General features: G+C 38.3%; 1 protein-coding gene across 2 annotated transcripts; it reads right to left on the reverse strand.

Moving 5' to 3' along the window:
• Positions 1-3,135: 3,135 nt before the first annotated feature.
• On the reverse strand, positions 3,136-13,884 carry crfb4 (cytokine receptor family member b4). Of its 2 annotated transcripts, none has more exons than XM_042427126.1 (7): positions 13,602-13,884; positions 12,217-12,340; positions 8,748-8,923; positions 7,587-7,741; positions 6,250-6,406; positions 5,378-5,523; positions 3,136-5,101 (listed from the first exon to the last, which is right to left on the reverse strand). In XM_042427126.1, exons 1-7 carry the CDS (start codon positions 13,681-13,683, stop codon positions 4,919-4,921), a joined length of 1,023 nt encoding a protein of 340 aa, XP_042283060.1. In that variant the 5' UTR covers positions 13,684-13,884; the 3' UTR covers positions 3,136-4,918. The 2 variants fall into 2 exon arrangements, with proteins under 2 accessions (XP_042283060.1, XP_042283061.1); XM_042427127.1 differs by lacking the exon at positions 13,602-13,884 and adding an exon at positions 13,422-13,595.
• Between the last annotated feature and the right edge of the window lie 1,404 nt (positions 13,885-15,288).

Raw genomic sequence — 15,288 nt, forward strand, 5'->3', positions numbered from 1 at the left:
TCAGCGCCAGCTACAAATACAGTTCCGGTTGCGCTTTCAAAATAATACCCTAACAAAGCGTCTAAAGATGTGATTTAAAGGACAGTTCCACTGTTTTCAACTGTGTCTTAAAACAACAGGTGTCCACGTGAACAGTGAAAGAGGTTTTCCTCGCTGTAATCATTACTCCTGTTCATACTGGCCGAAATCTACAGTGTATCCACACAGTCATTTAGTGCAAAAATGCATTTAAAAGTTGATCTGAAGCTTATATGAGGCTTCAGCAGTCTGAGTTAGTCATATCAAGTGGATATCTGACACATTTACAGTCTTTTTAGCATCAAATTCCCTCCTCATTTCCTCCTGCAGTGGAAGTATAGTAACAAAACGAGGGATTTTGGCACTAAAAAGACTGTAACGTTGAAAGATATCTACTTGATTTGACTCATTTGGACGTGGCACCTTACATCAATGCAATTTGTATTATTGATTGCACACACATACTGTTTACACTATGGACATTTACATATTCCTGGTGATGGTTTGTACGTTTCATTTCATTCTCTTCAATTTCAAATTTAAGCCTCTTCTCAATTAGAATATATTTTACATATTTTTTTATTGTAAATTTCTTTCTCTTTTATATTATTTAGGTTTACTTAATTTTCTAATGGTCAGTATGAACAGGAGGAATGATTACAGCAAGAAAAACATGTCTCAATGTTTGTTTGGGCTCCTGACTGTCATTTTAAGACACACTTGAAAAATTGTGACTAAACGAGCAACACGAATAAAGCTAAAAAAGGATTTGAATACTTTCATTATTAGTTTTCCCTACATGCATACAAACTATCCCGTATCACACATATCAGCAAAACTTTTCCCTCTCATTTTCTCATATCTCCCTACCTTTTCTCCATGTTACCTGTGCAATATAGAAATTACATTTTTTTAAAAGCATCAGAAGATTCCTAACATCACTGTATGTATAAAAATACACCAAAGTGTGTACTTTATACACACTTATACACACTTCCTCTCAGGATGTCTGAAGACAAGTGTGCCAATGCGTTGGCGTATTTTTTCTGTATTAGCTCATATTCATTGAAGACTTGACTTCCTGGAATTGGATTCTTTATGCCATACTCCACCCATGGATGAGGGCATATTTTTTCCTTTCCCTGCTCCAAGAACACCAGTTGTTGTGACGGACACCAGAAACGCTCCTGTTTGTATTTCTTTTTGCCATTAAATTATGTATCTCAAATAAAATATAAATGTTTCCTTAGTTATAAATTTATAAGAGTTTAACACTCAAAACTCAGCTAACCTGCGTCATCAGGACTAGAGCTGCAATGATTAGTCGATTAACAGATTAGTCAATGGATAGAAAATTAATCACCAACTAATTTTAGTCATTCTATTAAGTAAAAAAGCCAAACATTTGCTGGTTCCAGCTTCTCAGATGTGAGTTTTTTTTATTTGTCCTCTGTGATAGGCGTCATCTTGCTCTGCAGGAAATTATAACAGGTTTATTTTGAAAGCACATTGATGATTCTTCTGGCGTTACATCTGCAGCTTGATTCAGTTTGAGTGTTGAAGGCGGAGAGAGGTGTCACTGTTCACTCTACAAGGCCGGTTTGATGTTTCAGCAAATGAAGGCAGAGCTTCGAGATACTAATTAGTTTAAAAACTAAACAGTTTTATCCAGGCTGTGGTGGGAAGTAGAAGCTCGGGTAAACCCTGCTTCACCTCAGCCACTCTATCGCAGCGTGAGGCCTTATGGATGATAGATTGACCAATCAGTCTCTATCTCACACCGTCTATATGGCCCTTAATATAGATCAATGTTTGTAATATAACAAAAGAACAAAACTGACTTATGGGGAATTCATTTGTTTAACTTAAAGCCAAATTAAGACAAGTTCGACAAGTACAGTTCGACTTATAGATGAATCAGTATTTTGGGTTTCATGATAACAGAAACTGTCAGTTATGTGTTTACAACAGTTACTGAGCTCAACAACCTTTCAACAGCTTAAGAAAACATCATGTTAATGATTCGTTGTGTAGTGTTAGTGCCTCTATTCAAAGATCTGTTAATCCTTTGATAGCAGGGATTGTTGGGATGTCCTTTATTTACATTTGGATAACAGATTGTGCCTTTTAAAAAATATTTACAGAACAGTAATTCATCTAGATAGAGCTGTAAATCAGAGATTACGAGTTTTTTCTGCCTGTGGATTTTGGCCCCCATCACTTACACTGTAAGTCTAGTTATATTTATGAAGGATATGAAGGGAACCTGTCCTTTAACACTTTATTATCATTTATATATATGTATTTTCTTTATGACTCTTGAAACTGATTCATTAATACTTTGTCGATTGTGGTTTTCTAGCCTTATGAATGTTATGTTATGAATGTTTCTTGTTCTCTGGTCTGTCTCTGTAAAACAGATCTCATTATCAATAAGACTACCTGATTAAATAATGTTTAAATAAATAAGACAAGGACAATAGTATGACTGTACACATTATTACGCCAGAAAGGAAGTAAAATGTTTGTTACTACAGTAGCTTCAGTGTGATCACTGACCTTATTATATCACTTATTCTGTTAGAGGAAAAACTCATATGACTACATCACTTTTTGTGCTTCCGCCAACACTAGTGGTATTTAATTAGTGAACAGTCAAACTTGTTTTCCTTGAAAAACTAGTTATATTATTTCACCTTTAAAAGGAATGTGCTTATAGGTGAGGAGCTTTGTTAGCTGCGGCACAGCTTAGGGTTAAAGATATAGTTTCTGCAAAGCAAAATGAATACAAGGCTCATGTATTCCTAGTTTGTCTTCTTAAAGTTGGATTATTTAGATGTGAACATTTTGGGGACATTCTCTGTGAGGTAAAGTTCTCCTGTCTCTTGTTAAAAATGTCTGTGTAAATGAATGTTGATGTAGTTTCACAAAAATCTAATGTGTGGCTGAGGAATTGTTTAAGATACTTACTGATTGTACATTGCCACCATGTGGTGTCTTGTCTATATGAGTAGTCGTATATATGTATATATAGTATAAATGTATGTATGTACAGTATATATGAGGCTTTATCTGATGCTTGTGGTAAACTTGCCAAGAAAAAAAGACAAGTGTAAGAAAAGTTGTTCATTGGAGTTTAATGTGCAATCATCTTATTCATCATCTTCGATTAAGTTTAAGGAAAACATGGAAAATATAAACATGCTCACTCATTATGACATATTTATCTCATGTTTACATCACAGGTTATTTCTTTTCTTTACATATTATACACAAGTTTAAGACGTTATTTATACACTGCATTGTGACTGAAGAATGAAGCAAAAGCAACTGTTGTTGGCGCACCTTAAAAATAATGTGTTTATTTAAGTTCAACTGAGTAAATCAAATGTGTAAACCTTTGAGCTGGACATTGTGTTTGCTTTGCAGCTGCCTTGTCTCCAATGTAATCACATGACCACCTCACCCCCCCCCCTTCCCGCCGGAGCCCATGACAAACACACTTCCAGCTCTAGCTTCTCTCAACCATCACCACTGAATTCTGAGGCAGAGTGTATATTTCATAAAATGCGCCCACTGAATGGCAGTTTATAGACGAATCTGTGTTGAAGGCGAAAATAGGCACTTTGATGGCACCTCACTGGTAAACAAGTATATAACACTGTAATGTATGTAGAAGGATCTCACTGACTGGGTGCTTTTGCCATGAAATTTGTCTGGGAGATCCCATAAAAGTGGCTATAAAATCATCACAGTTTCAAGTTGGGCACCAAGATTAGTGTCACCAATTCAGTATCTGACCAAATCTGAAATATGGTCACAATCTCCCCTTCTGTTCCTGAGTTATGGTGTTGAATAACGGCCAGAAAAGTGTTTTTGCAAAACATTATGATGTCAAAGTGAAGTTGGCCTTTGACCTTTTAGATATAAAATCTCATCACATCATCATTTTATCCTAGTAGACATTTGTGTGAAAGTTTGTCATAATTAGCATGTGAATTTTATGAGGTCAGAGCGACCTTTGACCACCAAAATCTAATTAGTTCAACCTTGAGTCCAAGTGGATGTTTGTGCCAAATTTGAAGAAATTCCCTCAAGGTGACCCTGACATATCGCGTTGATGAGAATGGGATGGACAGACGGATGGACAACTTGAAAACATAATGCCTCCTCCTGCTGGGTTCAATAATTTCCTCCACACAACACTTCATCCAGACTGTGGAGGTCAGACAGAAGCAGTACGATCATGTTATTTTTGTCCAAAAGCCTGCATCAGAACCAATTACAGACAAGTGTTTTTACAATGAAAAACTTCCACATTCACACAGACTACCTTCATCTGTCGGAGGTTGGAGGTTGTCAGTGTAAATGCGTTCAGTTCCACTCTGTCACCACAGTAATGGTGGCAGCACAACACAAGTCAGCCATCGGATTTGTCAATACAAAATTGTCAGATATGTCAATTTCAATAATACAGAGTCAAACACGGTTAATGGGGGATGTGTCTAGGCAGCTTAAACACTTTAGTGTGGGCAGCTCCGGTTGGGCGTGCCATGCTTCTTCAGTTAAGTGCAGTATGTTGTAATACTGCAAGCAACAACAGAGACGTACAGCACAGAATTGACACCACCTGGATGAGGTATCAATCCTGTACCTAAACCTCTCTGTGGCTCTGCCATACAATAACGTCACAGTAACACCTATTCAAGGAGTAATACAGGGATTTACTGCAGAATTTACTGCTTTAAAACTCTGAAGTCAAGCAAAGCTCCATCATTTCACTGTTTCTCAGTGTCTTGAAAGTTGCTGCTTATGTTTCTAACAGTCCTGTCTGACAGCAGCCTGTAGATCAGCTCTTCTTCATTGCTTCTGTGCTTTTCAGTCTTTCCTCTCTTTACTTTTATCTCTCCCTCACTGTGACAACAGGCTCTCTGCTGTAAAAGTTCCCTGCCACCTCCAGAGGGCGCCCTTCCTCCATTGTCTTGCCGTATGTGACGATGCTGACCTGGTGGTAAATCTCCTCAGGTGGGTGGGAGTTGCGCATGGCCAAGTAGATGGATGATTTGGGGGGTTCCAGCAGGTACTGGAGGGTGAAAAAGGAAGAAAATAGATTCAAATTTGTGTTGAATTAACTCAGCCATCTCCTGGCTAAAGAATCCAAAAGCAGAGAAAACATTTTAGGACTCTTACTGCCTGTAAACACATATGAATACAGATGAAACAATCAGCTTTTTGGTTAATGAGATCACATTTTGTGTCTTGCCACGTGCACAAAGAGGTTGGCATTAAAAAAGGATTTGAAGGTGAATCAGTCATTCAAATCATTACAAACAATCTTCATACACATAAACATACACACCTCTTTAAAGTGCTGAGGCAGCGTGTCTTTTGGACAGAGAAAGTGGGATATCTTTTTCCTATACACCACTGTGACCACCACCAGAGTCACCGCCATGACCATGAAGACAAATGTCACCACTGCTGCCACCCACTGAGGTCCCTCGTCTGCAGAACAATCAGACCAAGAACAGCAGGTTTAGTTAAAATGTTTCTAACCTTAACTTACTGCTACTTGTTGTTGTTCTGTGTAACATTTTGATTTGAATCAGTGACTAGTGTCAACTAGAACCAGTGGTTTCCAACCATTTTGGCTTTTGACGTCTTACAAAAAGCAGTGTGTAGTCGGGGTCACAACTCACATGTCTATGAGTTGTTAACAGCTCCACCAAATAATGATTTTTCCCTCTAAACTTCTCACATGCTTTCATTTCAATAAATGTTCAAATGATCCAATATTTCAGCAAAAATCAAAGATTAGAGAAAAAGTCCAAAAACTGAAAACAGATTTGTGTATCAGAACTTTGTTTTTTCTTCTTTCCTCTCCCATTAATCATCTCACCACCCCTCAGATTTATCTGCTGACCCTTTGGAGGGGCCCGACCCCTAGGTTGGGAACCACTAGACTAAACTAGCTAACTGTATATAAAGTAGCTGAGTGACTGACCGTCTGCCATCACCATCCTTACAGCCACACTGCTCACGTGGGTAGAAATCTGTTCACATCAGTCTTTCAGGACATTTGAACTTTCAGGCTTGAATGTTTCCTGCTCGCTACCTTGACTGGCAGTTAAAACTCTTTCAGACGGTGGTGAAAGTTGCAGGTGGACTCAAGGATTTACTGCCAATTACTAACTAAAAGTCCTGACTTTGTTGCTAGTTTGTTACACTTACCATGGGTGGTGTTCTCACAGATAGGAGCGCTGGGCTTGCTAGGATTGCTGTTCTGATCTATCTTGATTTGGATTTGGACTTGGACGCAGTACTTGGTCTGGGGATCCAGGTCATTCAGAACCACCCGGTTTTGCTGTATGTCACTGATGTTCCAGACCTGTAGGAAGCAACAGAGAAATCATCAGGTGTGTGGTCTAGTGGTCTGCTGCCGCTACAGGAACCACAGAGACTGCGAGGAGAGAAGACAGAGAAACATAACTGGCTGCAGATAATCTTATCATCCACCATATAACAGATGATAAGAATCTTACAGGCTTTTGAAGCGGCTTGTGAAGATATAGAATAGATCTCAGTGATCAAAGCACACAGGCTTAAATATCAGCAAAAGTGTATATGTGTCCAGATTTGAACAAAGGGCTACAGAAAGGTCCAAACTCTGAGGTTGGATGTCATGTTTCACATTAGTGAATGAGGGCTAACAGATTATTTTAATACTCATTTGGCTAAAAATGACTCATACATGAATATATGTTCTGTGTTGCACTTGGAGACTAGAGACATACTTTACTGGTTATCCACACACCATAAACAGCATCCTGCTTCATTTATGGCTGATTGAAAATTCTGCTGTTGCATCAAAACAACATTTCTGTTCGACTGCCACCTATTTATGTTTGTGATGAACAAATCTGTTCTGGTTAAATGGGCTTAAGTATGACAGTGTTAGAATTTACACATTAAAATGTAATTTCTGGACAGTTTATTAGACTTAATTTCAGCAGCATGCAGTGTTCAACCTCATGTGGGGGATTAGATGGAACAAGTTTATATTCACTGGGATTTATTTTATAATCTACAGCAGACTTGTGAAAATTCTGTAAAAGTTTTGATGTAAACTATGAAAGTCAAATTTCAGCTTTCATCAGGTGACCAAATATTTTTGCAATTTGCCTAACACTGCTCCACAGGATATGCTAAATGGTTAGTGTGCGATAATAATAATAATAATAATAATAATAATAATAATAATACAGTAATTAGGACTCTACTTAGTAATAAAGCTGTATTGATTAATCGTTTTGAGTAATTTTTTTAAGAAAAACACCAGGTTCTCAAATGTGACTATTTTCTATGAGTTGGGTTTTTTTAATATTGGCAAAGTCCGTCAGATCAGCAGCTATTTGAATACAAACTGTTTGGTATGAAATATTAATAACTTCCTCTCAGTGTTTCCTATTGTCCTCACATGACATAACAAACTTTCTGCCGTTCCAAAGCATCTCAAAGCACTATGAGGACAGGTATTTTAGTTCTGGGTGGCCGAACAATGGTCCCACCTCTTTCTTCTCGTCAGCCTTCCAGTAGGTGATTGTGTAGACGGCAGACTGGTATACATCCCTGAGTGATGAGGTCGCGAACACTGGCTCAGTAATGCTGACTTCGATGGCACCCTCATTGGGGAAGAGAGAGACACTGGGTGAACCGATGACAGCTGAGGAAGAAGAGCAGAGAAAGAAGAGTTGCCGAGGGATGGAGATGGAGAGAGATAAAACCATGAATTTGTTAGAAATTAGTTACTGGGAGTGTTATTATAGCTGTGGACAGAGCAGATGTGAATACTCTCTCTAATGCTATCGTGTATTTTTTATAGTGTATCAGATTTTGTGGGAAATGCGACAGCTTGTTTTACGGCACAGAACAGGAAGAGGAAGCTGAAGCCTTCTTGAATGAATCCATCCATTGCTGTTTTGCAAATATTAAGAGTTGGTTTATTAAACTTTTCCTATTTTTCAAGTTGGGGCTATTAAAACATTTCAGAAGAAGCATTAAAAGAGCCGCAGTCAAACCTTGAACAGTGGAAAATAGTACAAAAAAAAAAAATGGTGGAAATATGATATTTCTGTTTGTTTCATGTATTAATTTGAGGAACGTTAAAGTCTCCTCATCGCTCCACACAGATCTGATGTTTTAGTCGATCAATCAATTAATCAATTAGTTGCCAACTATTTTGATAATAGATTAATCATTTTGAGTCATTTTTTTAAGAAAAGAAATGTCCAAATTCTCTGATTCCAGCTTCTTAAATGTGAATATTTTCTGGTGTCTTTAGTCCTCTATGACAGTAAACTGAATATCTTTGGATTGTGGAGAAAACAGGACATTTGATGATGTCATCTTAGACTCTGGGAAACACTGATCTACATTTTTTTTTTACCATTTTCTTACATTTTTCCGATACCCATTGTTCATATAAAAATAATGATTAGTGCAGCTTTAATTGACTTTCTTGTTTGACCAATTACTTACTGTATCTAGTCTATAATTATCTAGTCCTTCACAATCAATTTCTGTTCAATTTACCAAACAACTCTTTCTTATAAGATCCTTTCGACAGTGCATCATCTGTATTTGTTGATGAATGTCACTCTTTCAGTTTTGTAATATAAATAAACATGTGTGTGATGTTTCACATGAAACAGAGACCGGTTTCGACTCACTATCTTTGTCCAGGACAATCATGTTACTTTTCACCCAAAGAGAGCTCTCAGCCCCCGACTGTGCCCGCACTCTGCTTTCATATTTCCCGTACACGTTGATATCTATGTGACTGCCGATGTCACATTCGGTGGTGGAGATGTTCGAACAGACCTCTTTGATACCTGAGAATTTGTTTCTGTGGGGGAAAACACAGTACTGTTATTAAAATTTGCCAGTAGTGATTTCAGTGTGTTTGATGACAGCATGCAAAAAGAAAGGCAGCGGAAAAACCCTCAATGTTTGACTGTGGGCTTGATGACACAAGAGAGCGTGTGTGTGTTTGTGTGTATCTGTGTGTGAACACTGTTGTGACAAAAAAACAGCAGCAGGTGACTTTAAACAAACTGTTGCTGTCAAATAAAGATTGAATCATTACATCTTCTGCCCCCAAAATATTTTCATGTATTTTTTAAGGCTGCATTCATTAGGCTGAAACCACCTTATTGTTGTTATGGCTATCAGACCAGGTTATCAGACCTCACACCTCCGCTGAGGCTAGCAGCTCCAGACCATGGATGTATTATAAGAGCCGGATAAAGGACTAAAAATGGTGACCATTCAGTCCTGTAGGAATTGCTCGCCTGGCACGAACACCAAAAAAGTTTCTAGCTTCTGGGTTTGCTTTTGCGTTGTGCGGCCCACTGAATATGCGCAGTAGTGTTTCAACCGCTGGCCCCGCCCGCAAGCTCCCACTCAGCCCGTAGACTTTACATTGTGATGACGTCACAGATTTTTAAAATCGCTTTTCTCGGCTCGAGGAAAGTTTTACAAACATAAAACCTCCATGGATCAAAAGTTCATAATAGAAAGAGTCATAATGTTGTTTGCAGTTGGAGGAGTCCTGTCCACAGTTTTACAGGTGTCTCTTTTACAATGATGGTCTATGGTGGAAAATCCTTTTTGGGCCGCAGGGGGATTTTTCGCTGCAATACCGCCAGTGGCCACTGGGAAAAACTGGCTGCAAGGCTGCGCGGTGGCGCCCTATCCAGCTCTTATTATACATCCATGCTCCAGACTGTATTAGCTGCTTCGAACATAACACACTGCAATCTGTACAGCTGAGTGAATCGAGTCAAGTTGCATTGTGGGTAATGTAGGCACCAGGTTTTGACATGGAAGCGGAATGCGTGGAATAAAAAAGACGATATCTCTGGTTCTACTGCTTCGATTGTGATCCGTTTTTTTTTTTTTTTTTTTTGTTAATTTAATGTTAAAGGAGTATAAGGACAAATCAGTCTATGTAGCGTTCTGTTTTTCACCTGGCAGCAAGACAAATTTCCCTGTTGGAACAATTAAGTTAACAGTAAAAGTGAAAGACTCCACAACAAGCTGAAAATAACACGTTTGAGATATTATCACCTTATTAACTTAATAAGGCTAACACGCAAAATATTGCTTGTATGAATATCCAGCAAGTTACAGAACAACATTAGCATTCGTTTCTGTCCACCTGGTGAATGTGAGTCCAATACTCACTACTTTTAGCTCTGTTTTGCTCTCCACCAGCTCCAGAGAAAAATCTCTAGCTTCTAGATATTTCACTAGATGGCTATTTTCCTTTGTCTGCCATTTGGTGCTGGTCAGGTGTTTTTACTGAGAATTAGGTTAATGAGATAGATCCAAAATACAGTAAAAAGCTTTGTACAGTAGAGGGGAACAGCACAGTCAGGTGATTATTCTCTGTAGGTTCACCACTACAAGCAGGGGTGGACTTTACCAACTAAGATGGCTCCAAACAGCTATAGATTTATTATGATGTTTAACCCCTAAATAACTCACAAAAGGCCCCCAAAGCACTTAAAAATATGCAGTGTATACTACTTACTTACAGTATACTTCTACTTCAGAGGAAAACATTGTACTACTAAATTTACTTAACAGATAAATGTTAATGGTTGTGTTGCAGATTGACATTTTACTACTATACAAAATATAACAATTAAAATATGATGCATTATTATTCATTAAACTATCCAGCATTATATAAGAAAGTTAGAATTAAAAGGTCACCTTGAACAGATGACTTAAATACATTGTGCTAATAATATCTCTTTCACTCTTCACTGTAAGTAAAGAATTTGCTATTATAAATAGCAAAATTGAAAATGCTGGAAACACGACTCAAAATAAATCATCCTTACGTTTCTGAGACGTTGTGAAAAATTACATTTTACAGGATCAGTTCACAACTTTTTCAAGTGTGTCTTAAAACAACAGTCAGGTGTCCGTATGAGCAGTGAAAGAGGTTTTGCTCGCTCGTCTTTTAAGCATCAAATTCCCTCTTTGTGTTTCCTCGGACAGTGTTTCCCTGTTGAGCTGCAGGTGGAAGTATAGTAACAAAACAAGGCACTAAAAAGACTGTAACGTTGAAAGATATCTACTTGATTTGACTCATTTGGACGCTGAAGCTTCATATTAGCTTCAGATAAACTTTTAAATACATTTTTTTGCACAGAAGGAGGACTGTGGATTTTGTCCCCCATCACTTCCATTGTAAGATCATTATGAAGGGATCTTCTAATGGTCAGTATGAACAGGAGGAATGATTACAGCAAGAAAAACATGTGTAACTGTTCATTTGGGCTCCTAACTGTTGTTTTAAGACAGACTTGAAAAATTGTGACAGTCAACATAACAGTGGATAAGCATATGAGGAACACTGAGCTTAGCTGTCAGTCAACAGTGTCATGTTGAGCACTGATAAACTTTTTTGATAAAGTCACAGTCACAGCTTGTCAGACAGTAGCTGTTGGGTGTTACAGGGCATTTGTCAGTTAATGAAATAATACTCCTGATAAAATCTGACTGTACACTCAAACCCTCAACCAGCATAACCACTTTTTACAATCGTTATAATGAATGCTGCAGTAATTTACTGATACGTGGAAACATGTAGTGACAGATCGGCATGGAAGATGCAAATGTTGTGTTGCTTGTACAGTATGTGGTCTGAACACAACACTTTAAGAGAAATGGATTAGCATGAAAGATGGAGCAGATAAAGTGTATTCATGTGCAAAATAGCATTTAAACAACCAATAGCTGTTGTACTTTGGTCAGAAGAGTGGAATCACTGAGTAATATCAGACTAACACTTGTTCACTGTGTGTGTGTGTGTGTGTGAACTTGTATCACTGTTACCTGCTGAGTTCAGTAAAAGAAAATTATTTTTTGACTTTTATTACAACCCTGAATATTTCTCTAGCTAGATTTGGGTTTGGGACAGTGGGTTTGGACAAAACAAGAAATGTGAAAATGAAAACTACAATTTTGTTTTGATGATTCTTTTAGATAATAGAGAGATAGAATCCATAGTTGCAGGACTGGTAATCAGCTGTTGGGTTGATGCCTGGCACCTGTGCAGCAATAACACAGACAGACAAAGGAGCATGTGTTTGATTATTGGTGCTCAGATTAGTGTTGACTCACATGGACTCAACGGTGTAGACTACATCGCTGGCTGCCCCTTCAGGTGGCTCCCACTTCAGCACCATATTCATGTTATGGGAGGTCATTCTGACATTTTTGGGTGGGCTGAGGAATCCTGAAACCACTGCACAGTCCAAATGCAAAACATAATGTGACACACAGTTACCATCATCACAGTCACAGAATCTGACTAGCAAATGTTGTGATATGAGCAACTGTACCTTCAGGAAACTACTCCTGAGTGACTTTTAACCAACAGCTCTTAGCTGGAAAAATATCTTTCTCTTTAGCGATGTAGCTGCTATCTTTCCTTTGTCTGAAACTACAGCACAGTCCAAATCCAAAAATCATGTGGCATACAGTAAGTATGATCACAGGTGCACTCAAGTATGGAGAAGACTAGAGCTGCAATGATTAGTCGATTAATCAAATGACAGTTGTTTTTAAAGCAGAAAATTACAAACATTTGTGAGGATTTGCTGCTATTCTTGGTCTTATATCTAATTCAATATGTTTGGATCATTGACTGTTGGTTGAACTAAGTAGGCAGTTTGATGACATCACTGACATTTTATAGACCACAGGATTACTCAGCATTGAAAATAATTGTTAGTTGCTGCCCTAGAGAAGACAGTAAATGCATAAACTTACTTTATACATTTTTGGATGAAACAAAAAAGCCTTTTTTGGATAAGCCAACCAAACTACTACAACCACCAACTACAGGTGCTATCGGTCTTTATGATCATCATTATCATGGTGTCAAAGTTCACCCTTTCCACCTGCCTCTCCCATATCACTTGGATCTGCCTGGTGATTTTTGTGATTAATATTATATATACACACACATATATATATATATATAAAACTTGTAACAGATTAATTGGATGTTGTATCTTTTGCCGGCTGATCATCATTTTCTAAATATATTTCCACTCAAGCCTCTAAAACACTTTGTTTCCAGCTCAGTCAATGTGAAACCAATCGAAATGTGAAATTCTACTGACAAAATATCCTTCAAAAACTACTCCTGAGTAACTTTTAATCAACAGCTGTATGTTTTAAGGACTTGGTTGGGGTCCTCTTTGTAAAACATACGATTACAGTTCCTCATAATCGCCAGTATGAGTAATTATCTGCGCACACAGGCTGCCCGCCCTCAGCTCGGGTTTTTTTAACTGCAAACAAATTTAAAAAGAAATTACCTCTGGATCCGCATAGTGTTGAAAAAGTCAGGACGAAGGCACAGATAGTAGCTGACATGTTACCCGAAGGCTCTTCTGTCTGTCAGTGAATATGTGTGAGTGTGTTTCGAACATGAAGTGTGTATTTCCTGGTAGACTTCGCCAACAGGAGGTGGGGAAGTCCGCAGAAGCGAAACTCACCTCTGCACAGAAACGTCTGAGGGGTTTCCAGGAACCAGGCAGTCTGACCGCTGTAAAAAAAAACAAAAAACACTTCAGTCATTTAAATGAGGCGGAGGAACTACGTGTTTCTAAGTCATATCAACGCTTTTTTAAAAACTTTTTTACAGTGTGCACCGTGCTTCTTCTCGGCAGATAAACAAAGACCATACGAGTTTTTTTTCTTCTCTTTTTTGAGTTGTTTCGTTCTTGTTTGACTGTCTTGATATGATAATACAGTGGTGGCATCCATCAAATGCTCGCTATGTTTTTAGATTTTAATTTACTTTTTTTTAAATGGTATTTTCTTTCATCAGCGGTGGAAGAAGTACTTAGATCCTTTACTTAAGTAAAAGTACCAATAAAGGAATGTAAAAGTACTCCAGTACAAGTAAAAGTCCTCCATGAAAAACGCTACTGTAGTAAAAGTACATGAGTATTATCAGCTTGATGTGGTTAAAGTATTCAACTTAATTCAAGTCAGTTTTATTTAAATAGCGCCAAATCATAACAGAAGTCATCTCATGGCACTTTTCACATAGAGCAGGTCAAAACCGTACTCTTTAATTTACAGAGACCCAACATTCCCCCCATGAGCAACACTAGGTGACAGCGGCAAGAAAAACTCCCCTTTAATGGGGAGAAACCTCAAGCAGAACCCGGATGTAGATGGCTTGATGTGTTGAGTTCAGAGAAAAAGGAAGGGAGGGGGAGAGGGGAGAGACACAGAGAAACACAATAATAACAATGATATCAATAACACAGATAATAATAGCAGAAATATGACTAGTAATAATAATAGCAGGCATGGGAGTCGAGGCAGGACACCCACAGGACCACAACGTCCATAACTTGCATTCTGGATATTACAGGAGGCCAATGCAGGGGATTGAAGTCCCTCATCCTGTGAGATGAGAAAGGACAAAAACTCCAGGGAAGAAGTTAGTAACATGCATTAATGGTGCATGAATGCATACAGATGGAGAGGAGCAGGAGGAGCTCAGTGCATCATGGGAAGTCCCCCAGCAGTCTAGGCCTATAGCAGCATAACTAAGTGCTTATCCAAGGCGAGCCTGGCTGGCCTGAACTATAAGCTTTATCAAAAAGGAAAGTTTTTGTTATACAAATTATGATTGCACTGTGTATGTGTGTTACTATTTTACATAGATCATGATGAATTGTTCCTGTTTTGTACTGCAACTCTGCAACATCAGCAGACTTCAGCTGAGTTTTAAGGAAGTTCAGCATTATATTTGTAAAGAGGAAGATGTAGAAATTTCAAATTCATCAGAGAAATTATGAGACCTGTCATCTGGCGGTCAGTTGGACAAGTTGGGTCCTGGACAGGAGAACTGAAAACACACATGACGTTATCTATAGTCATTACATTATTACATTATTAGTCATTACGAAGAAATTCTTTTAACAGATTTAAGCCTACTCTGAAACGTAGAGAGGGTGTCTGCCCACTGGACTGAGGAGATGGTTCCACAGGAGAGGAGCCTGATAGCTGAAGGCTCTGCCCCCCATTCTACTTTTAAAGACTGTAGGAACCACCTGCATTCTGGGAGCGCTGTGCCCTAGTGGGGTAATAGGGTACTATGAGCTCTTTAAGATATGATGGTGCCTGACCATTAAGGGCTTTGTAAGTGAACAGAAGGATCTTAAA

Source organism: Thunnus maccoyii, chromosome 11 (genome assembly GCF_910596095.1).
Source record: "Thunnus maccoyii chromosome 11, fThuMac1.1, whole genome shotgun sequence".
Taxonomy (NCBI): domain Eukaryota; kingdom Metazoa; phylum Chordata; class Actinopteri; order Scombriformes; family Scombridae; genus Thunnus; species Thunnus maccoyii.

Excerpts from the sequence above, each read along its gene's own strand:
- crfb4 (XM_042427126.1), bottom strand. The coding sequence starts at position 13,683 with ATGACTGAAGTGTTTTTTGTTTTTTTTTACAGCGGTCAGACTGCCTGG. Across the intron at positions 8,924-12,216 it reads GTCTACACCGTTGAGTCCAT|AAACAAATTCTCAGGTATCA; the intron begins GTGAGTCAACAC and ends TTTCCCCCACAG. Across the intron at positions 5,102-5,377 it reads TGCCTCAGCACTTTAAAGAG|TACCTGCTGGAACCCCCCAA; the intron begins GTGTGTATGTTT and ends TTCACCCTCCAG.